The sequence below is a fragment of the Semicossyphus pulcher genome, unplaced genomic scaffold (genome assembly GCF_022749685.1).
Source record: "Semicossyphus pulcher isolate SPU_LCO1_2020_fin unplaced genomic scaffold, fSemPul1.0.p SCAF_3, whole genome shotgun sequence".
Classification (NCBI taxonomy): Eukaryota; Metazoa; Chordata; class Actinopteri; order Labriformes; family Labridae; genus Semicossyphus; species Semicossyphus pulcher.
The window spans coordinates 7,992,750-8,016,956 of record NW_027211704.1 but is presented as its reverse complement, the minus strand read 5'-3'; the positions used below and the strand labels follow the sequence as shown (position 1 = coordinate 8,016,956).

The 24,207-nt window shown below is 43.1% G+C and overlaps 1 protein-coding gene across 1 annotated transcript; it reads left to right on the top strand.

The window, feature by feature from the left end:
- The first annotated feature begins 660 nt into the window (after positions 1-660).
- tasora (transcription activation suppressor a) lies at positions 661-23,079 on the top strand. Its single transcript, XM_069678726.1, has 29 exons — positions 661-1,029; positions 5,262-5,407; positions 5,562-5,654; positions 6,555-6,627; positions 6,818-6,909; positions 7,641-7,772; positions 8,230-8,360; positions 8,639-8,670; positions 8,807-8,912; positions 9,654-9,757; positions 9,921-10,024; positions 10,819-10,891; positions 11,176-11,250; positions 11,908-12,104; positions 12,506-12,784; positions 12,976-13,159; positions 13,445-13,573; positions 13,802-13,956; positions 14,347-14,431; positions 14,489-14,548; positions 14,822-15,250; positions 15,585-16,915; positions 17,286-17,408; positions 18,140-18,299; positions 18,467-18,575; positions 18,891-19,069; positions 19,149-19,298; positions 19,634-20,324; positions 21,245-23,079. Exons 1-29 carry the CDS (start codon positions 765-767, stop codon positions 21,765-21,767), a joined length of 6,210 nt encoding a protein of 2,069 aa, XP_069534827.1. The 5' UTR covers positions 661-764; the 3' UTR covers positions 21,768-23,079.
- The last annotated feature ends 1,128 nt before the right edge of the window (positions 23,080-24,207 follow it).

The following is a 24,207-nucleotide window of genomic DNA, read 5'->3' as shown; positions in this document are numbered from 1 at the left end:
AGTTAAACTGAGAGTCATAAACATAAAGTCATAGGATAACAATGTAGATTGTGAAAAACTGAAGACCTAAGATTGAACCCTGAGGAACACCCCTATTATCAAAAACACTAGAGTGCACATCTGTCAGAGATAGAGTTCCTCAAAAAAATATAGGTCAATAAAGAATGTATTGATGTTATCAAATTCCTTGGCAGAAATAATGCATACCCAAATCCGAAATAGAGTACATAAAATGTATAGATGCATGTCTGCTGAGGGCTTCCATAGAAATGAAATGCCAGTGATTCAAAACAATAATGTGAGAAGCAACCTTCCCTTTGCATTGCATGAAGGACTAACATTTTTGCAATGCCATTACAAAGTGGGTGGCAATAATGTAAGGATACAGAGCAGAATGTATTACTCTGTAGCCATTAGCTTGTTAGAATTATCTTGTTAGCCTAAGCGAACTGAAATTACATTAACTTGTTAACTGCCAGACAATTAGCTATACAAATTAACAAAGCAAGCTCCGTAATTTGGAAACACTACCCGTACCCCTGCCACTCCAGTCATTTCCAGAAGATGGCAGTAAACACACATTAAGTAAATGAGCTGCAGTTAAAGCTCAGTGAAGAAGATCTGAGCTCACAGGAAGCATGGCGCGGGTTGTGTATTGGTTTGACTCCCTGCGCTGCGGGATCAGGAGGTAACGGCGGTGACATCGCGGGGCTCTCGCCGACAAACAGTGACAGAGTGACGGTTAGGAAGGTCAAAATACGACAATGGACGACAACCTCGCTCGGAGGGAGGCAGCCCGTCCGAGGAGGATGTCTGTTGCCGCTGAGCTTGGAGCTAACGTTAGCCTGCAAGATGGCGAGGGAATGGAGGTACACCCATCCAGGGAAACTCATCCAGGTTCGGACAGACTGGGTGCTTCTGGCGGAAGGATGGAGAGGAGGAACTCGTTACAGCAAAACATCCACCAGAGACATATGCCAATAGACCCCCTCAAGTTCCACATACCGAGGAAAACCAAGGAAAAGAGAGGTGGGCTGGTCCGCATCCTTCGTGCAACACAGTGAAATTTTAATACATTCACCAAAAGCTGAATATTATCTTTTTCTTAATTCAGAGTACTTAAGCTAATTTAATGACATCCTAACCGTTGGCTTGAGGTCAACCGTCCCTTTAACGTCAACGGCTAACGGAGAGTTCGTTTAATCACATCTAAGTTAGTTAATTTTAGGCTTGTTTTGCTGTGTTAGCTAAGTGACGGGGTTACATCATTACAAGTTACACCAACGTTTAGAATTCTATCATGTATTAATCTATGTTGACGTATATTCATTATAATAATATACTAAAGATACTATAAACGTACTCGACAAGCTGCTGTGTGTTTTGGATAGCAGCGAAAGCATACCAAGGATGCTAGCTAGCAGTTAGCCAGCTGACGTTTTTATACGTTAGCTCTTAGCGTCTGGTTTTCTTTAAGAGCTTGTTGTGTTGCGAGTGACTGTAAATGTCAATGGATTCAGCTCTACGTTTAAAGCTTGATTTCACTTTTATGTTGACGTTAGCTTACATTATTTAGCATGAGGTAACTGTCTCCTCGATTTGTTTATGTTTTTGTGGTGCATGTGTCGGCGTATGTACAATCCCTTTTTGGGCAGGCGTGTAGAGACATTAAAGATAACACTACATTTTAACTTATGAAGTCAGTTCAGTTTGGGATACTTCAGTGTTTGGGTTCAGGTTAGGTTTGGTCTGATGCCCAGGCTTGCCTAAATTTAGCTGTGACCATAATTAAGGACTGTATAGATTAAGTGTCAGGTTTAAAGGATGTTGAGTTGAAGTGTTTCCCCTATGGATTTGTGTTTCTCTTGAAAAGGCCACAGTCTTAACTTATCCCTATGCTCACCTGGCCATTTCTGCCAAGCTTTACCCCAGCACACCTTGACCATAACGATCTCTATGACCTAAATTAGGCCTTAAACCTCAATCACAGATGACAACAATACATGAAACAATATCTGAAGAGGAGGGGAGAAGTATTGTAAGAGGTAGACGGCTTTGATGAAAGAGAGGCACACTCATTTTTTGATTATGTTTGACGACTAGGCCTAATTCTATCATGTTTCTTTTAATCTGTCAAAAAGATCGTCATCCTCGATCGATTAACTCACTGGAGGCTGCTGGAGAAAGTTGGGGTAAAAAAATTGGCCATTTGCGTTAACACATGCAGCCCACCCGGACAGTGTCAGGAAATGTTCAGGAGTGCAGTGCATGTGTGAAAGGGGCTTATATTGACTAAATTACTGTCCAGTTTGGTTTCCATCTACCTGGACTCTGCTGTAATTATCTGCTCCATCTAATATTCAATAAAATAAGATGACAAGTGTTGTGGCAACTGAAAAATCAGTCTTTGTCTAGGATTAGTGAGAGAGGGTAACAAAATATCACCCAGCACAAAATTCCAGTTTCTAAGTCGACCTTTATTGCTTGCAAGCAAGAGCCATTCTGTAATGACTGAAGAATAACAGTTTCCTCCCCTTCTTATAGCATTTGAGACAGTGGACTTTAGGCCTTGACGAAACAACAGGATACACATGATTACACTCAGGATGTCATTTGAGTTCATTAACTAATACTTTAACTATATCACACGTTGTTCTGTCTTCATCATCCTGAGAATGTCACATGCCTATCATGCCCAATCTTCTTTTACTCACATCTCTTTTACTCACACACACACACACACACACACACACACACACACACACACACACACAGGAAGGGGTTTCACACTCCCATCCAGACTAAACTTACATTGAGCGGTCTTATTTATCATTAACTTACAACATGAACAAAGTAATACAATGGTGAACTCATGAGACACGTTTCTTCAATAGTTAAGAAGCAATTCTTAGCAAAGGCATGATCATATTGACAAACACATGGTCATAGATGAAAAGTCATGTTGATCACATCAATTTCTCTCACACAAGGATAACAAATGACTGATCCTTATGAGGTGCAACCGACCAGCCTGTTGTTGTTAGTGTTCTGAAATGCAAAACTTGAGATGCTCAATATTTTCTATGGAAGTTTTACCATCATAGGTAGTAATCTTTTAAATTCACGTCATGAGTGGATGTGTCACGTCGACAGCGCTTCTCTCAGGTGATACACTGAATTCTCTCCTGCACACTGAGGGAGGCAGATGCTCCAGGTTCCTCAGTCTACTGAGAATTCAAGGCTTCTGGTGTAATTGGGGTGGGCTAACGGCTATTTGGGATCTGGGATTCCCCAGATGGCCAAACCTTCTGTTTGGTTTTTAGGTGAGGCTCAAATAGGAGCTGCATGAATGCTGTCAGCATTGGGACATTTATTACAGATTTATTTTGGATACGTTTTAAATCAAAGTTTGTTAATGAGCTCAGGTTAGTGTTTTTTGGTTGTCTGGAAGCCAATGTGGATAATTATGGACTGTAGCGTGTTACTGTATATTTCATCTGGTGAACTTTTGTCAGCTGCTTTTTTTTTTTTGTTGCAATGAAGGAACATATTAAAGCTACAGCATACAATCATGTTTTATTCTAATATTGTGTCAGAAGTTTGGAGAAGTGAATTCCCTGCCCATCATACCCTTTTGTACAAAACTACGCCTTAAACACATGGTTTTAAAGGTTTTGTGTGGAGGAACTTGACTGACCTGCACCAAGCTCTGACCTCAACCCCACCCAAGATTCACATCAAACCATCCAACATTATTGCACCTAACTATTGCTTAAGTGTCTCTACATGAGAAAATCTCTGCAGCCGGGGTCCAAAATGGAAAAAAAATGGAAAATGGAAAAATCGGAAATCTCAGAAATCTTCCCAGAACAGTTGAAGCTGTTATAGCAGCAGATTAAAGCCCAATAGTCACATTAACATATGACTGCAGTGTCAAGATTCCCACTCATTCTCTGGTATCAGGCTTTGTTCTTTGTTGATAGCAGGAAAGATTAGATAGACTTCAAAAGGCAAAGCTGGGTAGGCTGAGTGATGTTATAGTCTGTGGTCTTCATTGGTCTTCACATTCTGATAGCGTGTAGGCACAAATTAGTACCTGAAGAACACCGTTTTGCATGTGTGAAGAATGAGCAGCCCAGCTGCCAGAGCCTGTGGCGAGAGGGGTTTTATAGGATGACTAGCTAGCATGATTTTACCATTTGCCACTTCCCCCAGCCTGACCACAGAGCTGGCATTCCTTACTGCCACCACCACACACACACAAAACAAAAAAAAACAGATCACTGGTTACTACAGACTGGTAGGAGGTTTGCAGGAGCCTGTTGCACACAATGAAGGGTCTGTCCCTTTGAAAGAGGCCATCCAGTAGCTCTCTTTATACAGAGATACAGCAACAGAACCATGGAAGCTCCTCTGTTATGTTTTACCAGCATGCCAACATTATGGGGGCAAGAAATGTGAGACAGGTAAAAAACACACAGAAATGCACATCGCTGGCCTGTCCTGCCGTCTCCCAGAGATGTCGATTCAGCTCTATGACTATCTCTGCTGCAGACTTAATGGCGGAACAGCTTCAGCCCCCCAATTCTTTCATCATACTTTTATACAGCACCGCGAACAAGATTAAAGGCGTAACAGTCCGTTCCAGTGTCAAAGAAATTATTGGTAATTTGGAAGTACTGGTATGAGTTGACCCTCTCTGTTTCAGCTCCTTGGATGTTTCTCTAGCAGTCGTCCACCAGCTCTGTAGTCTTTCTTATATTGAGCTTAAGTTTATTGTTGTTGCAAGCTCTCTCTCAGCCATCTGTACTCCTTCCTGTTGTCTTTGTTGATGCTTCCAACAACTGAGGAGCCATTGTAAAACTTTTGACCTAATTTAAAGTGTTTGAAGTGTAGTTTCTAGGCTACAGTTGCATCAGCCAAAACCAAGAAGTCTGGAGGGTGTTTCAACACTGGAGAGGTCTCAGGCCCTGACTCAACAACGCTTCCCTGATAGCTGATGGAACATAACCTGTGTGCCAGGAAACCTTTTTTAATATGCAACCAGCACAGTGTTAACAGTTGGTTCAAATACACCTGCTGAGAGCTCAGTGGAAAAAGATAGATTGTTGCAGCTTGAGTAGAGCACTTTACACTAAGGACGACTAACCTTATAGCTGTTAATTAGTTACAGGTATAAAAGGCTGACAAAGACATTCAGTCCGGGGAGTGTATACACATAATGACCTGTGTGTGTATATCACTACCTGTCTGTCTTTCAGCTCAGCTTCAGTCTGTCTCCACTGAGTCCAGAGAGTATGAAGACATGATGACCATCCTGAACTCCAGTTACATCGACACCAGCTCTGCCGGCTGCTTCACCTACAGCACCCCGCGGCTCGTCCACAGCGAGCTGCTGGAGAAAGAGGTGCGAGACGGGTGGAGGGTTAATGAAGTTTAGATATGACCTGTTGCTATGCTATAACATTTTGTATGATAACTCAGAATTCATATCTTTACCCGAAGGAGACATCTTTGGTGAGCAGCTTCCTATATTGTTATTTATTGTGTGTATGTTTCAGTTTGTGGAGAAGAGAAAGGAGATGAAGGCAGACGGGAGGACAGACAAGGAGCTGGAGGAGAGCTACTGTTTCCTGTTGGCTGAAACTGTGAAGGTGAGATTAACATTTAGCTCTTTAGTCTTTCCAACTCATTGCCAAGTATTAGGACTTCTTCTGCGACACTTTAAACAGGCAGTAACTGTAGAGTACTATTTCTTTTTTCGCTTTGGCATTTATCTTGTCAGTCTATTTAAGTGAAGTACTAATTTCCCTGATTTGAAAAAGTGGTTTGAATGCACTTAAAAGTAACCAAACAGCAGAGTTTATGTCTTAGTGGGGGTGTGTGGCATGAGCGCCTTTCACACATGCACTGCACTCCTGAAAATTTCCCAACATTGTCCGAGTGGGCTGCATGTGTGAACACAAACGGCCAAAAGTTTTCACCCCGACTTTATGCTGACTTTTTCCCGCCAGCCTCCTGGTAAAATGTCTGCAAGAAGTCGGGGTGAGCTGATATGTGAACGCAACAGGTAATAGTCAGGAACCTTTACTGCGAGCGAGAAGATAGGGTGAAGGCGTTTATATCATGTGAAACCAGAAGAGCGACATAACAGGATGATAAAAAATCTGAGGTTGAAAAAGAAGAATCATTTACAAGACGACAGCAAAGATGTCTGCAGACTGAAGAGATGAGGAGATTCAGGAGCTTCTGGCTGTGAGGGTCAGCGCTAGATTGTTCGCCAGTTGCCGGGACTTCTGCGGGGTACTAATTGCCAGGAGTGCATGTGTGAAAGGGGCTTAAGACGGGACAGACTGTGAGGTTTCTTTGTGCTAAGAGGGTGTGGAGCACAATGCAACATGGCCACTGGATTTTTGCTGGAAATTGATAGATTACTGCTATTGTAATGGACCAGTTTTGGCTGGGAACATAATCCCTTAACTAATTTATAATAACAAACAAGTCTCAAATTGTGATCTAAGTCCTCATATTTCTTCATAATGTGTCTGTTTCAGCTGCCCTGGCTGTGTGAGAAGGGGCTGTTGGTGGGTCATAGTCGGGTCACTGTGCTGGGAAACCCCCTTAAAGGTAAGAATTCAGACATGAGCTGATACTTGCATAGAAGATAACACACGCTTTGACCTTTTAGCATCCATTTAATGTTTTCTTTTTTCTGCATGATGACAGGAGAGATCACAGGTTGCTCAATGTGTAATTTCAAGTGAGGTGGAGCTGTGATCTTTAATTAGTTCTTCTTTGTTGGTGTGTGTTTCTTTAGGAGTGTATCTGTCGCGGTACTCAGACCTGCTCCAGATTAATCCCATAACCCCGGGGGTCACGGGGGAGATCATCATCTTTAAAGTAATGAAGGTAAGTCATCTGCCAAAGGTCTTTATTATCATTTCAGTTTCTGTCCGCTCACCTGTCAGAGGCAGGAAACGTTGACTAGACACTAAAGCAGTGACTGAGAGAACAGAGCGTCTGGTATCCTTCCTCTTATTTTGATTTACATATATTTCTACTCCACTTCCTTCTCCTTTTTGAGCTGCAGGGTTAATCAGGTGGTTTCGGCTCATTACTTAGTCATGGTAGTGTAATATATGTCTCGTAATGTTTTGTATATCTCAGTAATAAAGCTGGTGGTTGCGCTATATTTTACAAAGCATACTGTAGTCTGTAGATGCTAACTTGAATAAGTTATCTACAGCCGTGGATAACAGTCTGTATTCCATCTTCATAAGTCAAGAAAGGCAATCTATAATGAGAAACAAATAAAAATATCACATCAATCTTGGCATTTGACTGCTGAGCTAGACGTTTGTTAACATGTCAACCATAAAAGCTTTGAAAGACCTGGGTCTGCCTCCTTTTTTATTGAGCATTTGAAGAATACAAGACACATCAGTATAATACTTCTGTAAACACCTGAACACTACAAAGTATCTAACACACTAGTGGACTTTATGCAGCTCTGTTATAGAGCAGACTAATCAGAGTGTTTTGTATTAATGATCTTCAGTATTTTTCTCTATTAAGTATGTAGTGATACAAATTGTTATAATCACGTTTTTAAATTGGTTTTGTATCAATTTTATTTTCAGGGTAAAGTAAAGAGCATTTACGAAAACATGAAGAACCTGCTCGATCCAACGCCTCGCTTCGACAGCCACATCTCCAAAAACGCCAGCAAAGTCACCTCCGTCAACTCGTACCGCGCCTTCGAACTCACACAGGTATACACACAGACACAGGAAAAACATCTGTACAAATGCAGCCTCAGAACTGGGGCTGCCGCTAGTGATTATTTTCACAATAATCAGTCTGGTAATTCATTTAATGTCAAAGAAAAAATATGGAATGAGAGTCAAAGTGACGTCTTCAAATGATGTTTTTTGTCCAACCAACAGTCCAAACTCTAAACTCTTCCTTAAATACAATAAGGGACAAAAAAAAACAACCTTACATTTTTTTTCCTGAAAAAAGACTGAAATAATAAGATGAGATAGAGTTTTATTGTCCCACTGGGAAACTTGCCTTCGACTTCACAGTGCTCAGATGCAGTAAAAAACACAACAGTACATTCATACGTCAATGGCACATTTACATTACAGTGAAGGCTTTAATGTTGTGTTAAAATAATTAAAACTAAGACAGCAGGTATTAAAGCTTCTGTTCTGTTGTTTGTTTCAGCAATACTTCTACGAGTATTCATTCGACGAGCTGCGTCAGAGGCCTCGCCAGGTCTGTCCGTACGCTGTCGTCTCCTTCCAGTTCAACGGAAAAGACGCTCCACTACCCAGCAAACCTCTGGCCCCCATCAGGTATCTGGAGATATGGAGATAATTTTGTATGGAAAGACTTCAGTGTTTGGGTCATTAATCACAACAGATGTAGAGTTATTGTTTTGTAGCAGTGCAAACTTTTTACCCTCATAAACATCCAATAATAATGTCGCTGTAATGTCATTTACACTGACGTGTTGCAAATGAGCTCAAACTTACAGATTCATCTACACGAATGCTACGTGAGCTACAGTTTTGATCTCAGCACCACATATCTGAATCTGATGTGCTTCTTGTTTATTGTGTTTGATGGACAGGTTGAACAGCCAATCAGCAGACGGGAGTAAAGGTGAGCACTAGTTCCTGTTTTCTATATAATCCCAACAGACCTTTTAATAAAAGTTGACATATCCATCTTAAAAATACCTTTCAGGAAGACCTCTTAGTCCTCTTTCTCACACTCCTGTCTCTTGTGTTTTTTTCAGAGCGCGCTCAGTTCACAGTGTGGACCGGAGATCTGGTGAAAGGTGACCGGGTTCTCTACCAGATCTCTCTTCGCTCTTTCTCTCCTCCCTTCCTTCCCCACAGACTGTGAGTATCAAACTTACTTTTCTGGTTGTCAAAGGAAATTTCCAACACACCTAAAACCTGCCTGTTTTGTGACTTACGTAGAGCTGGATGACAGGATCAGATCAATCCTGTAAGGAGAGCGATGCTGCCAGACTAGACTGCTAAATTGCCAACAAGTGCTGTGTTAAAATTTTTAATATTTTATGTTTAACCTTTGTTGCGGCTTACCTTTCAAAGTGGAAGCAATGAGATAATAAGAAGTGACGCATGAACGTTGTGGAGAGGAACTTGTATTCTGTTTTAGAGTTCCCCAAATACTACCAGAAATGTCAACACAGGTCAGAAAATGAACCTAAACCAGAGTTTAGCAGAACACGTTAGGAAAATGCATATTTGGTTCAGGTATTTTTTTCACAATAGTGCACAATGTTTGGAAGAAGAAGGAAGATTAGTAATCCCTCCCTTGATTTCTTTGTGGAAGAGAGCTAAACTAACTGAGAGTTAGTTCTTACTTTACTGTCACTTCTACTCACGTAACTGTTAATAAAGTGCATCCTAACATTTCAAAATGATTTGCTCAGTGTGTGTCTTGAAAGTAAACTCCCACACACTGTCCAAATTGCAGAAAACACATGTATTTGCTTGCAACGTTTCCGGGCACTTGCAATTTTGACTGTTTTTTTTCCCCCTCTCCAACGCCTGTGAAACCGATGTGCAAAGTTTTTCTCTAACAGTGTGCATCTCACAATTTGTCTCCTTCAGACCAGAGAAGTTGGAAATCGGTTGTGTGATGAGGCTCGACAAGGTGACCAAGCTCCTCCCTTCAGAGCTGTTCTCCTACAACCTCTACAGCAGCAGCCAGGAAGGTGAGGTCTAATTAACCTTCACTGTGATGTTACATTACGGTACAATGAAGAAAAATATGTGCTTCTTTGAAGTTGTGTATTCTATTATCACTGCTGTATTGGGTTTATAACGGTGACATCAAACTATAATTAAACAGGATATTGTGCTTTTCTGTGTGTGTAGTTGTGAAGAGCAGCCATTGCTGCAGCCTTCTGGAGGTGACTGATAGAAGTCGGTCGACGACCAGCGTGACGAAGCTGCTGCTGGAACTGGAGAAAAACAGAGTGGTGAGTCAATCAGTTTATTTAGTGTTCAGATACGAAAGAGGATCACATGTGCTGTACAAAAAATATATTTTATATATAATATGACAATTGTAAACATATTGTACTTTTTAAAATAGCAGCTGGGTCCTTAATTTTTCCTTAATGGTAGAGACAACCATGCCTTTATTTTAAACAGACTTAAGTTTAATGCTGGGTCTTTATTCCTTAAGTAATGTTTTCATTCACTTAATATTGCCAGCTGCTTCTACTTAAGCATTTGTTAGATCACTGATAAGCCAAATGTCAATGAAACTAAACTCTTCCTGCACGGGTATTTTATATTGAAAGCATTCCGGCTGCTCAGTGGGCGTAGTCTCTCCCTTCACTGCAAAAAGAGTAGCTCAACATTGCAAAGGACCATAAACAGTATTGGTGTTATTAACACCACCATGTCTTTTACCTGGATGTCAACAAGAGACTGTTTTTACTGGGTCATTTGATTAGAATTCATCATAGTCTTTCTGTGTTAGCCATATTTTATATTGTAAAAATCTCCTACTGGTGATGACTCCTCCCAACAGAGAGGTTCTGCAAAATCAGAGATTGTAGAAAAGTGTGTTTTCTGGAGAATATGATGTGATTGAACAAAGCTAAAAGTTAAAGCTTGCTCAGCTGGAACAGCAGAAGCAGGAGGACAAAAACAGTAAGGTCTAAATAAAAGACCTTAAGAAAAAGAAAAAACAAAGAAAGGAGGAAAAGGAAGAGAAAAGAAGACAGAACATTTTTGAATGACGGTCATTTGTTTTACTCTACAGGTTCTAGTGACTCCACTGACAGAGAAAGGCTTTCTCTTCATTATTTCCAGCGTTCAGATGGCCACGCCCCCTGGTATGACATCAGACACATGACTTGTAACTATAAATTATGTAGAGGACAATTTCATGTAGTTATTGAAAACCAAGGCTCATTAGTGAAGCCAATTAACCTCAGAGTCCTTTTTTAAGTGTCTTAGTGCATCAAATAGAGTGAGTTTTTACATTGTTAGAACAGCCATAGAACGTAGTAAGTATAAAAAGCAATAAAATAGAACTATTGATCTAATGTTTTTATTTTAATGTGGAATAAGTGTCATTTTACAACATCAGGTTCTGAGTTGTGTTATGTGTTTTCAGAGAGAGAAGAGAGCTGGAAGAGGTGCCTTCAGGCCTTGTTTATCTTCCCAGAGAGCAGAGATGTGACCAAATCCAGTGAGTAACGCAGAAACTGCTGCGTGATTCATTCATCAAAACTGTATATTTTTACAGTCCTGTTTCCCTGGTGAAGGTTGTTGTAAGGCCTATCCCTTTTTGATCCGTTAAAACTTCCATCTGAAACTTATATTTACTCAAACATTCATTTAAATTTGTATCTGAAACATTACATTCACTGCTGTAGCGTCCACCTGCAGCCAGCAACGTTTACCATTTTAACCACTGAAAGTAACAGCCACACAATCTCATTTTCACTACATTTTCACACTGTAGAGCCCGGCTGTAGTAAAACAGACATGCACCAAAACACTAGTAGAGTGAGACACAGGAAGTCAGAGTGATAAAGATTTTAAACGTGTTTATTTAAGCCTGTATTGATCCATTCAAGTAGCCTTACTAACAAATTATAATTGATGTGCTTGAAGAGCCTTAAAGGCTTTATAGAGCTGAGCAGAGCTGCGGTGTTAGAAGCATTTATTTCGGTCTGTCAGTACATGAAGAAGCTTTCACTTCCACTGCTGATTAAGATTATATATATATATATACGAAGGAATCACCTGTAGAAGCAAAACGCCTTCAGTGAATACAAAGTGAGGTTTTGACTTTGAGATCATCATTATGTAAATATTGATGTTTTCTTTCTTCTTCCTGTAGCATCAAGGCCTGCCTCCACTTCCCAAGATGCCTCTGAGCCATCGATGTCTGGTGGACAGGTGATGCCGCGGCTGAGCAAGTTCATCCCAGCGTTGCACCATGCTCTGGTCAAGGCCCGCGCCAACCCACCTCCCGAGCTGTCTGCAGGTGTGGAGCGCCAGGCGAGGGAATACCTCGCCGGCCTGAAAGATGGCAAGGTACTACCAACTATATATTTAAAACGTAACTCAGAATTTCTGATGGATATTGGGAGGTCATTTTTCCGACTTTGTTGTGCTAACAAGGTTTCAAAGTCATGTGCTATCAGACAATAGCCGATGGGTTCTGAGATTAAACAGTTATTAACTGCTAATGAAAATGAACTAATGATGTCTCTGCTGACACCTTCAGAGTAAAACTCATTATTTATCGGTCCGAGTAAGAGAGTTTTTATCATTCTAGTAACAAAAAGTTCAATTTGTATTTCAATAACTTTATAATAGAAGATTGATTCATGGAGTTTATGTATCAATATCCTGTTAATCCTATCTTGATACTATGCTGTATCAATTCCCCCACCTCTAACCTCAAAGCACCTCTTTGTTTCTTTGCTCTCCAGGCCCGACACTATCCGATGGGCGAGTATGATTCCAAACTGGAAGAGGAAGGGAAGCCTGCTCCTAAACACCACCGGGTAAACATGGACAGCTACCTGCTCTCCTACCTTTACAGCCCCGCCCTCTACCTGCTGTCTGTGGCCCGAGCCCGGCAGATGGTAGAGGCGCACTGCGGCCCCGACGAGCCCTCGGAGGTGAGGCTCAGGAAGCCGGGCCAGAGGGAGACGGCAGGGAAGGAGGCGTCCAGCAACACTAGAGAAGGAAAGACCAACTCTGAGAAGGTGAAAACAGACATTTGGCCAACGTGACGAACTCTGCTAACCATATCAGACAGTTTGATTTCCAATATGGTGTCACTTTAGTGTGGATAAGACTATTTAATGACACTAAATTCTCTTATGGTTTCTGTATTTTGATTATGTGCCACTTTAGTCCTCATAGAGCTCATGTGTGTGTGTTTTTTTTACCTCAGATGCAGCAGCTGATTGACCTGGTTATGACGTGTAAGAGGAATGCGGAGAATGAGGTGAAGAGGGAGGAAGCAGGAGGGGTGAAGGCACCAGGGAGGAAGAGGAGAATGGAGCAGCAGACGGCAGAGAGGGCACTTAAATTCCTGAAAGCATCACAGGAACCAGGAAGACACAGCAGGATACCAGGTGAGGCGAAAGAAGCAGAGTAACACCATCAACAGCAAGCTTCTCTGAAGGCTTCAAGCTTGTGTTGTCACTGCATTTTAAGAGACACTTTTAACTGCTTCCTCCTTTTTTTTTACCAGTGAAGTAGTCAACTTATCATCCCTTTGCTTTTCCTCTACAGCTTGTTTTTGTATTTGCTTTTAGTCCAATTACATCTTCAGAAATCCTAAGCTTGTCTTACTGTTCATCTTTCAATCAATGGATGTTTTGTGTGGTTTAACTGAGATGATTTCTTCATGCTTTTAGTCGAGGGAAACAGGGTCCCTGCCTCCCCTGGCTCTCTGGCGTCTGTGATTGGCTCAGTGGGTTTAAAGGATGTTGATCTGAGTGAAGATGGATCTGAGCTTGCTACAAAACTTCTCAGCTTGCTGACAGGTAGCTTCATCCTGAGACTAACTGCTACCTGTAGAGTCTTCAGCTTTTTCCTTTTTCTTTTTCCTTTCTTATTTGTTCAGCCACCAACTGATTTCTTTGTCGCAGCAAATAATCAGTTTCTTTCATTTACATCTTATTCTATTTGATCATGTCGCATTAAAACAAATACTAGAAACGGACTGAAGTGTATCATGAAGTTAATGATTATGTTTCTGTGACCACTGTCAGGCCTCGACCAGGCTGCCAGGGGAATGGCCAGTCAGAGCCCAGGTGAAGTGCAAGAGGCGGGACAGAGGGAATCCTATCCGTTTGATAGGTTGGCTACCAAGCTGGGTCTGCCCACCAACTGTGACATCGACCTGAGGAGGCAGGACGAGCTGGAGGTAACTGAGAAGTTCAAATATTTTCGCTTTTTGCTGTTCCACAAATCCTTTTATAGGTAGATACGCTGAAAAGCATCGACTACGTCCTAGTATGTAACCAATGGTGTATGTATCACACCAGGTTGTACCTTCATAAAATGACTGCACTGTAAGAGATGGAGTTAATGCTAAAGTTTGTCTCAAGCTTATATGAGGCTGCAGCAGGTCTGAGTAGTAGTAACTCTCTAAATACGGTAATTTACATTCTTACTTGACTGAGCAGAAGTTCATTTTTTTCACTTTTCTAGACCCTCTTTAATAAAACTCCTGCAGGTCAAAAATCTCCAACAGGTATACTTAAAATGGGGCCGGAGGGGTTAACAAAGTTTGTGGTTTTGTGTGTGTGTGTAGGAGCAGACGGCGGGCAGCGTCAGTAGTTTGGAGGGATTCAGTCCCGGCTCCCACAGCGGGGAAATGAATCACCACGGAGCAGCAGGTAGAGGAGGAGGAGGAGGGGGGGGAGTGGGAGGAGGAGAGCTGGAGAGGAGAGGAGGAGGATACGAAGAGGTGGAGGAACAGTGGGAAATCCCGTGGATTCTCATCCCCATTACAGGTCTGTCTGCATGCCCAGCAAGAAAACACATGAATGAATATACTAATAATATAGAATGCAAATTGTGTCTCTTTTTTTGAGAAATAATCTGACACATCCATCTAACATTTTATCCTCTCTGTTATGTTGTTTTGTTCATCCTGATATTAAATTAAGAGTAAAACAAGAACATGTTTTTGTGCTGGTCGTGTCCTTGTTGGTTTTGAAGGCGCAGCTTCTGACTGCAGAAAATAGAAACTGAAAGTTGAAGTGAAGTTTGAACTCTGTCTGCAGGTCTGTGTTCAGAGAGGTACACCCAGAGAGACAGAAACATCCCCCAGGACCCTCGCTTCCAGCACCTCATCACAGCAACAAACATCCCCACAACAACCAAACCTCCCAGGAAGAGCACCACCCCGTCCCCTGTGTCCAGCCCCCCTCCCTCCCCCTCGCTGTGCCCGTCACCTGACCCCAGCCCTCCCCCTTCACCCTCCCAATGCCCGTCTCCAGAGCCCAGTCCTCCCGCTTCTCCGTCTCAGTGCCCGTCCCCAGAGCCCAGCCCTCCCCCCTCTCCTTCACATTCCACATCCCCTCAACTACACCACCCCCCCCCTCACGCCTGGTTCCAGCCCCCGGAGCCTAATGAGCTCAGCTTGTTTAACAAGGATCACAGTGGTGCTAACGAGGAGCTGATAGACCAGACAGCCTCCAGGGAGTCTACAGGTGACCTCCCCCTTGCAGAGTCAGCCCCAGGAGGCACTTGTTGCATCAATGCTTAGACTGAAACACAACCAACAGTTTTGACTTAACGTCAAATAGTTCCAGTTTTATTTTCAGCTGTAAACATAAATATTTATTATAGGTAACAAGTTATACAGAAAATACAAGTGTTTCTAGATTCAAGAAATTTGGAGAGTCTAGGCCAATTAAATATGTGAGATTAGAGTCCAGAACATCTTCAGTTGCCAAAGTCTGCAGATCTGTTGATAATTTTTAAAAAAAGATCTTCCCTCATTTTTTGATCTGTTTTCAGTCTAACAAAGTCTTCTTCCTTCAGGAGTGTCCACAGCCAGAGAAGAGAAGCCTCAGGGGAAAGAAGAGAAGACTCTGGAGCACTACATTTCTTCATCCATACATCCATCTATCACTCCAATTCCGCAGAGGAGGAGAAGTCTGTCACCTCCCCCTGCAGGGCGAGAGAAGGACAAGGCAGAGGCAGAAACATTGGAGATTAAGCAGGTAGAACTTTTAATGGAGGAAAGAGAAACTCCAGGTGAGTCAGTGCAAAAGCGAGAGGAAGGAAAGCAAGATGAGGAAAAGGATGAGGAGGAGGTGGAAATGATGCAAGTGGAAACAAGTGACAAAGAGCAAAAAGGAGAAGTAAAGGAACTGACAGGTCGCTCTTTGTTTTCGCTGTGCATCTCCTCACCTCCTCCTGGTCCTCTCAAAGGTATCGACAACATCGTAGACAAAAATCTGGGCGACTTCTCCTCTGAGATCCAGCTCCTCCTGCAGGAGGAGAGCATTAATTACAGCTGCCCACAGTCCCCACACTCCACCTCAAACACAGAAACCACAGCACTCCCATACGCCCCCATATCTCAGTTCTCACAGTACGTGTCCTTCTACAACCCCTGCCCCCCGGTGCACGACTACATCAGCTCGCTGCAGGACAGTATGGACAGCATGCTGACAGAGTTTGATGAAAGCTGGCCAAAACACAAGCCGGCCACCAGCCGGACTAATGCTGATGTGGCGCTGGCGAGCACAGTTAGTGCTTTTGTGTCCAGCATCCGAGCAGCTAATGCTAGCACAGACAGAGATGATGATGAACTGGCAGCTGCTGACTCTGGAAGTGAAGTGTGGCAACCACTGATGATCACCAAACAGTTTCCTGATGAAGAAAACAACAGGAACTCCCCAACGATTCATGTCACTTTATCTGATTCTACCTCTGCGTCTGGTTCTGGCGTTAAGCCTACCAGCACCACCGTCCTCCACCCTCCTCCACAGCCCAGTGACATATCAGAGATCACTCGAACAGTCGCTAATGACCTCAGAGAAACACAGGACAACAGCACTACCACGACTGTACATTGTACCTCTAGTGTAGAAGGTACAAACTACGAGGTGCTGGATCTCAGCGGACCCTCTAAGTCGTTGACAGAACCGCCTAACTCCTCTGAGCCGGTCTCTAGTCCGGCTTCTGAGTCAGTCTCCGGGCCGACCACAAGCCCCCCGGCCACGGCCCTGAGCTCCCTGATCAGCCAGCTGCAGCCTGAGGTGTTCAAAAGCCTGGTGGAGATCATCAAGGACGTCAAGAGAAACTCCCTGCAGTTCTACCTCCACAGCAGCGAGCCAGGGGACCCGGTCCATGAAGGCGTCAAGGTGAGGGGGGGCAGCTTAGTGCACAGTTCTTTTAAATGGAAGACATTCAAACAAACATCGTTTAAGTTTATATTACTTCAGTCTTTTATCAATCCTTCATTAATAAACGTTGTAAATGGATGACTTCTACTGCAGCCATTGATGTGTCCATGGAGGGCTTAGGCGATCAGTCAGTTTTGCAATTATCCCATAAACTGTATGTAATTACTGCAGCCAATGGAGTCGCCCCCTCCTGGTCATTAGAAATAATGCAGGTTTAAGGAACGTCCACGTTGGATTCACTTTTAAACTAGCTGTTGGAAAAATAAGATGTAAAGATCGGCTCTTTATTGATGTATGTCTTGTATGATTTTGTACTCTTATGTTGTAGGAACAACTGTTGAAGCAGGGTAACGTGCAGCAGAGTCCTGTGGCCTTCTTAAACCAAGACAACTCTGACAACAGACTGCTGGTCATCATTAAGAACAAAGACATATCTGGACACGTGCACAAGGTACGTCTGAACAAACAGTTCAACCACTACTCCTGTTTCTGTCTGCCATGCTGCTAGTGACAGTAAAGATATTTAACGTCTGTAAAGATGTTGGAACTGAAAGCCAAAGGAGTGATCCAGAGTCCCGAGGATTTTATTTTGTGTCTTGATTAAAATTTTAGATTTAAGTTTGTTGTTTCTGAATTTATACTTTTAGGATTAATCCTCATGAGTGATTCGTTAAAGCGGTGGAGCTGGCTTATTTTTGATTTCATTCTGCAGGGGGGCCTTATAATTTCTTATTACCTTATCACAGATCAAGGTGCCTTTTATGAATGTAGACCTTTTTATTGTTTGCTGTGATGCAACAACAATATTTGCGTCTTAACAAAATGTAGGTTTAAGTGTTTCCAGTATGTTTTGGCGCCATTTCAGGAATTTTAAGTATATTTCCATGATTATTATGGGATTATACAGGTGATGATGTCGTGTATAACCGTAATTTTTTGACTGGATAATCCCGACATGAAATTCTCACATGGTCTGTGCATAGTTTTAGGTAGATGTTCTCATTTAAATGAGTTTGTTCTGTAAGGGCTCTATCTTTGAGGAGACACATCCCCTCTGTGTTCTGCCCACTGTGAGGAATTTACCATCAGTCGTAGTTACTGTCTATTTTTCATTCTGGACACATGAACTCTCTTATTTACTCTATTATAAATACTAAAAGATTCTATCTACATCTACATCAGATCCCAGAACTGGTGTCTCTGAAGCGACACTCGTCTGTGGTGTTTATGGGAATCGATACACCGGACGACGTCAGGAACAACAGCTTCAACGAGCTCTTTATTTCTGGAGGCTGCATCGTCTCGGACGAGTTGGTGCTCAATCCAGACTACATCACTCACGGTAGGTCAGGGGTTACAATCCAAACTTTTTAGAAAAACATGCTTTATTCATTGTGAAATTAAAAGACTTATTGTGCTATAAATGTTTTGTGAAATATTTGCATCAGTCCTTTTTATCGTAGTTCATTTTAACTCAGTCGACATGTTGATAAATGTGATGTTCTGTAGATCGTCTGGCTGCACTGCTGTTGTTCCTGGAGCAGCACAGTTCACTAGAGTGCGTGTGGAGGTGGAAGGTTCACTACAAAACACACAGGAAACTAAAAGAACAAGCAAGGTACTCGTTCTGTGTCTGCATTATTCTTTACTTTCTCTTATTACCATTTCAGATGAACACAGTTTGTGCTCGCCAGGGCCGCCCTAATTCTTGTCAACTACTAACACGCTCACACACACACACACACACACACACACACTCACTCACTGCTGGCATCAAAGGTAAAGCTGAAGACACCCACAGCAGTTTACCATTACAGGCTCCCCCTTTAGTTACAGAGACAGAGTGGAGGAAATACATTTGTGTAACTGCTGAGAGTGCAGACTGTCCTGACTGTGCTCCTTCATTGTATGTCAATGTGTGTTTTGTTGTCAGGTTCAGGAGAGACGCAGCCACTCTGCTGGATGTTCTCTCAGCCTATCAGAAGCGGCAGATCGTCGAGTTCCTCCCGTATCATCACTGCGACATGATGAACCATCAGTCACCCGACCTGCCTTGTCTTCTGGAGCTGCAGGCCCGATACACACAGTTCCGACACACAGTCTTCCTCACTGGTACGTAAACGTCAGGAGCTCTCAGTAAGAACCACCTGAGCTGTAGAACTGATGGTAGGTTTGTTTTTGTTTCACTCAGAGCGTCAATCGGAGAAGTTCCCTGCGTACCTGGATGCTGGTATCATCGTGGCGAGCATTGATGAAATTCTAAAGGACTTCCCCAGACTGGTCGGGGACCATGATAATGGCGAAAAGCAGCCAATCGTAGATGACGTTCTGGCTCCCAAAGGTTAGTACATTTTTAAAATGTAATATAAAAATCCTTTTCAAAATAAATGGCTCGTATTGTGTTGCATGGCTGTTGTATAAGCAGCAAAAGTGTCAAGCCTGCCTGTGATGGATGTTAAGCTAGCAAATCCCATCGCTGTGGATTTGACAGCCACAGACATCAACCTTTCCTTTTTGAATTTCGATTTACTGGGGTTAACTTTCATCCATGTGCAGTGATTTCCGTTAAACATTTGCATTTGTCTGGAGACATTTTGTTTTCCCCACCACATTACGTCTTTGAATGCACCATCACAGTTGGCTCAGTTGCCGACTTACCGTCTTGTGTCTTCTCAGATCTCATCCATCCTGTCTCCTCCCACGATCAGCCCCATAATCCCCTCCATCAGTCCGGCTCCGGCCTCCCTCCTCTCTCCCACCTCTCTGACCAGCTCGTCCCAGACGCCTCCTGTAAGGACGGCGTGCCGCTGCAGTCCGGCCCGGATTTTGAGGTTCTCCGACAGGCCATCTCCCAGCTACGGGCGGAGCGTAAGGCTCAGCTGCAGCAGCTTCAGCAGCTTCAGCAGCAGCGTTTAGACTCCAAACCACTCCAAAGATTTCAGCCAAACCCTGCTCCGACAGGAAGCTGTCACTCCAGCACTGATCTAGCTCCCACTGAGTCGGACAAGGTCGCTCCTGGCAAGAAAGCAGTGGCAGCCACTCTGGAGTTTATCCACTCAGCTCTACAGCAAGAGCAGGAGGAGGAGGAGGAGAGGAGGGAGGAAGGAGCAGGGAGTCTCATAGAGGGACAGAGGACAGGAGGAGGAAGAGATGCTGTAGATCAGAGAAATGGGGCTCCAGTAAGACTGGTGGGCTTACTGGGAGAAAACCTGGGTCCCAGTAATAGAGACGTTTCTACACCTTCGTCCAATCAGAACACAGCAGCAGTAACGGGACCAACAGACTCGACCAATGAGAGGAGAGAGACAGCAGAACAAGCAGCCTCCTCCAGTACTGCAGTTTGTCCTATAGAGGGCGACAGAGTGAGGTTAGTACACAGTGAATAATTAATGCTCTGTTTGTTCATGATGCAATCTGAATCATTTAAACACGTTTGTGTCAGTGTGATTCTTAAACATGATTTATGTTGGTTCATGAAGGCACTTTGGATGCACTGCACGACAAACCTTTGGTGAAAAGTTTTGAAATAAATGATAACAACAATCTACAATGGCACCACCGCCTCATCAGGGGTCGAGAGCTCAACATTAACAGTATAGTAACCTTCCTCCTCTTCCTCTTCTTCCTCCACCACCTCCTCCTCCTCCTCAGTCTCCTCCTCCTGTCAGCTTGTTCAGCTTTGGGTACACACAAAGTACTTTTGAACAATGTCTAAATAATCTGCTCAAACAACATAGTGACGTTAAAACAAGAATCTCTTGGAAATGAAACAATTTTTAAACAGTGAAAACTAATATTATTTTGCTATAACATTACATACTTGCTTTGTCATAACATATGTACATGTACATTGTGGCTTTTTCATGAGCATGTCTTGTTATTAACGTAAGTTATTTACGTCTCCTTATTTCCTCTTTTTTTATATATATATATCTGGTATTACAAACCAGTGTACTGACTGACATGTTCATGTGGTTCAGTGTATATCTGCTGCTGAAATCGTACCTGCACAGACAAACTGGAGCTCTCCAGATTAGACCCATTTCTCGCTCAACTCTAAAGCCCATAAAATACTGAATTTTTAAACCAAAACAATACTTTTTTTCTAATTTACTTTGTATTGTTTTGTGCAACAAAAAATTCTGTATGGCTTTTATTTCTCAAAGTCTGAAATTCTCACTGTTGTCAGAAAAAGTCTGAATAAAGAGTAAGTTAACAAGTTCATAAATCTCCGGCAGTTGGTCGTTATGTAGCTGCTGAACTTCTTTTTTTTTTCTCTTCCTGCAGTAAAACTCAGTCCGACCAGGAGCCTCCAGCTAGAGGAGACGGAGCCCCACCTGTCAGCAGCCCTGTGGGAACCAGCAGTGAGGTAACAGGAAGTGTCTCCATGGTAACGGAGCCGGAGAACAACTCCAATCCTGCTCGTTCCCATCAACATCATCCCCAGCAACACCTGCAGCAGCCTCAGCAGAGTCCGGTACCTATACAAAGACCAGCTCAGAGCCGGGAGTGGGGCGCCAGCATCCTACAGCCCCCCCACCCTCTGCCTCGACCTCCTAGCCAGGCTTTCCACCACGGCCCCATGCTGGCCCCCCTGAGCTCTCTGGGAGGGATTAGGAGTATCCTGGGGCCCACGCCGTTCTGGAATCGAGGCCTGCGCCCCGCAGGTGCTACCCTGGTCTGGGGCTTTCAACAGGCTGGGAGGGACTTCGGTGGACCCGGACTGCTGGGCGGGTACCACAACCCGGCACGTCAGGGGGGCAGCTGGTACAGAGGGGGGCAAAGAGGAGGGGGCTTTAACGGGATGTAGAGAGACAGTTTATATAACACCAGCTGATGAATCCTGAACACAGAGGCAGAAGAGGAAACGATAACCTGTGAGCAGAGTCAGCAGAGTCTGGTTCTAGTCAAACCAAAAGGTTAAAACACGCACATCCAATAGTCAAGATTTGTTACACTGAAGAAAGCTGGAAGAGGATCCACGACGATCTGTATGCAGCTCTAAAAGCTCCTTATTTATCATCACAAGATCAGTCGGATTTATCCAGGACAGTTCACAATAATCAGTGTGAGTTAAAATGATCTTAAACACATTACGTCTTTAATTTTCCGTCTTTATGAAAAGGTGACAGCCCGAATTCGCCCCAGCTTTAATAGAAAAACATCTATTTGTTGTAGTTAAACATTGTTATTTCTCTGCACCCACCTGTCATCCGAATGTCCCACATTTTAAAACCACTAAAAGCGTATTCTAACATCCAGTTATTGTTTTTTTTACTCCTGAAAATGTCCAGGAGGTCCAGGACTGTGAAAGGTAGTCTGACAGATCCTGGATCAGGACTTAGGGATGTTTCCGCACTTTCACATTAATGTAATGTGGGTAAAAAGAAACCTCAGTGTACTTTGCTGCTGTTGGTATTGCCTAAAATACAAACCGGCAGCCTGCTGGGTCTGCTCCTGTTTACTACCCACTGTAACCACTACCTGTCGATCTGTGAGTACTGAAGAAGTCAGAATAATTGTAAAAGGAAAAGGCCATAATTTCTCCTTTTATAGGAAAAACAGTGACAGAAGAAATGTTGAGTTTCTCTTCCGTGTATTTGATCTCACTCTGCCCTACATGTGCTTTTTTAAACTCTTCCTCAGCTTATTGTACCTGCTCTGTCTCCTGACGCTGCTCTTAGTGAGAGCATTGATTCAACTGTAGAGAGCCCTTTGAATGCACCCCCACCCTGACTGTTTGGACTGACTGTTTTCCTCACTCGGAAAAGAAAAAGATAGAACCTCATTAAAAGGAACGATACAGGATGTTCTCTAAACTGAGGAAATCTGAGCTGCTTATTTTGTCTTTGGAGAGACTGAGACACATCCGAGTTCTCAAAACGGTAACTGAGACTATGAAAAAAAAAAAGATGGACGGACTGCCTTACACGTCTTCCAGCGGACTCTTTATGTCTTGTAAAAACGTTTTTGTACTGATTGTTTGGTTTGTTGCCCTGGGAGCAGTTTGTGTTGAGTTGTTTGTTCAGTAGGAAGTGACTCTGTAACAGAGGGATTTTAACTTAAAGGTCTTTTTATGTTTTTTTTACATCAGAGGTTTTTGTATTAAAACTTGCCCGTATAAATCAGAGCGTTCGCCTCCAGACTTTATTGACATCAACTGAAATGCTGACCAAAGCATGAGGGTCTGCATTTCTACCAATGTTCCTCAAGCGCATTGTTGTCTACATTTCCACTGATGTCTATGCATCTGTCAAGTTGAGGCAAATTAGTCTGCTGTAATGGGGTCCTCTACAACGCTGTGAGTATTCGCCCAATCTGAAATGTTCAGTGCTGTAAGTCCTGGCCCCAAAAATCCCAGTACTCTCCCTAGCAGGCACTTTTTTTAGTAGTAATACTGCCAGGTACTTTATTTAGACCATAACTGTAAAAAAAAGATGGCTGACATGACAGCTCCCTAAAAGTGAAGACAAACCCTCTCTATCGCCCCCTGCTGACTGGCTGCAGTATAGGTCATAAAGCCCGCCTCCTCCATGTTAACAGATGGGACATGAGTCAAACTATAAAATCAAAATACACGCCAAACATGGTTTCTGTCATTATAGTTAAATCTTATCATGATGATTTACATCCAAGTGATCATTTTTCTGACAGGTTTACTTTAAATTACTTATTTGATGCTATGAAAAGGGGGTGTGCCCTCATGATTGACAGCTCTGCTGACAAATGGGGCTCCTGCAGCGTTCTGTTCCCGAGTAGCAGAGTAGAGGAGGAATGGCGAGAGGAGGCGTAACTAACACTAACAATAGTCATTGAACTTTCAATAAGCCTGAATATCTGCTTCAGACCAACACAAGAAGCTGTTCTGCTGCAGACTGAGCCCACCTGAGGGCTCCAACACGTCAAGGCCACAAGGTACATGTGTGTTTTGGGTAGAGGAAGGGGTGGGACGTCAATACTGCAGCTCCACCAACCGATCTCTACTGCACAGTCACTGGTTCCACTAGCGCAAGATGGCAGCACCCAATCCTTGGGTATTTTGGCTTCAGAATAAGTACATCTTTTTATACCGTCTATGATTTAGACCCTGGTCCTTGCAGTAAAAACGGACTGACTACCTCCTAAAGTCCAAAGTCCCTGGGGAAAGTGTTGTGGTGGAAACGCAGCTTTAGACATGGGACTCTTTGTGTGATCTGTGTGAAATGCATCATGAATTCACATACATTTGAGTTGTTTTGGGCCAAAGAACA

Coding starts and splice junctions, on each gene's coding strand:
- tasora (XM_069678726.1), top strand. CDS start 765: ATGGACGACAACCTCGCTCGGAGGGAGGCAGCCCGTCCGAGGAGGATG. Junction 11,251..11,907: donor CAGAGATGTGACCAAATCCA/GTGAGTAACGCA, acceptor TTCTTCCTGTAG/CATCAAGGCCTGCCTCCACT. Junction 19,070..19,148: donor ACACACAGTCTTCCTCACTG/GTACGTAAACGT, acceptor TGTTTCACTCAG/AGCGTCAATCGGAGAAGTTC.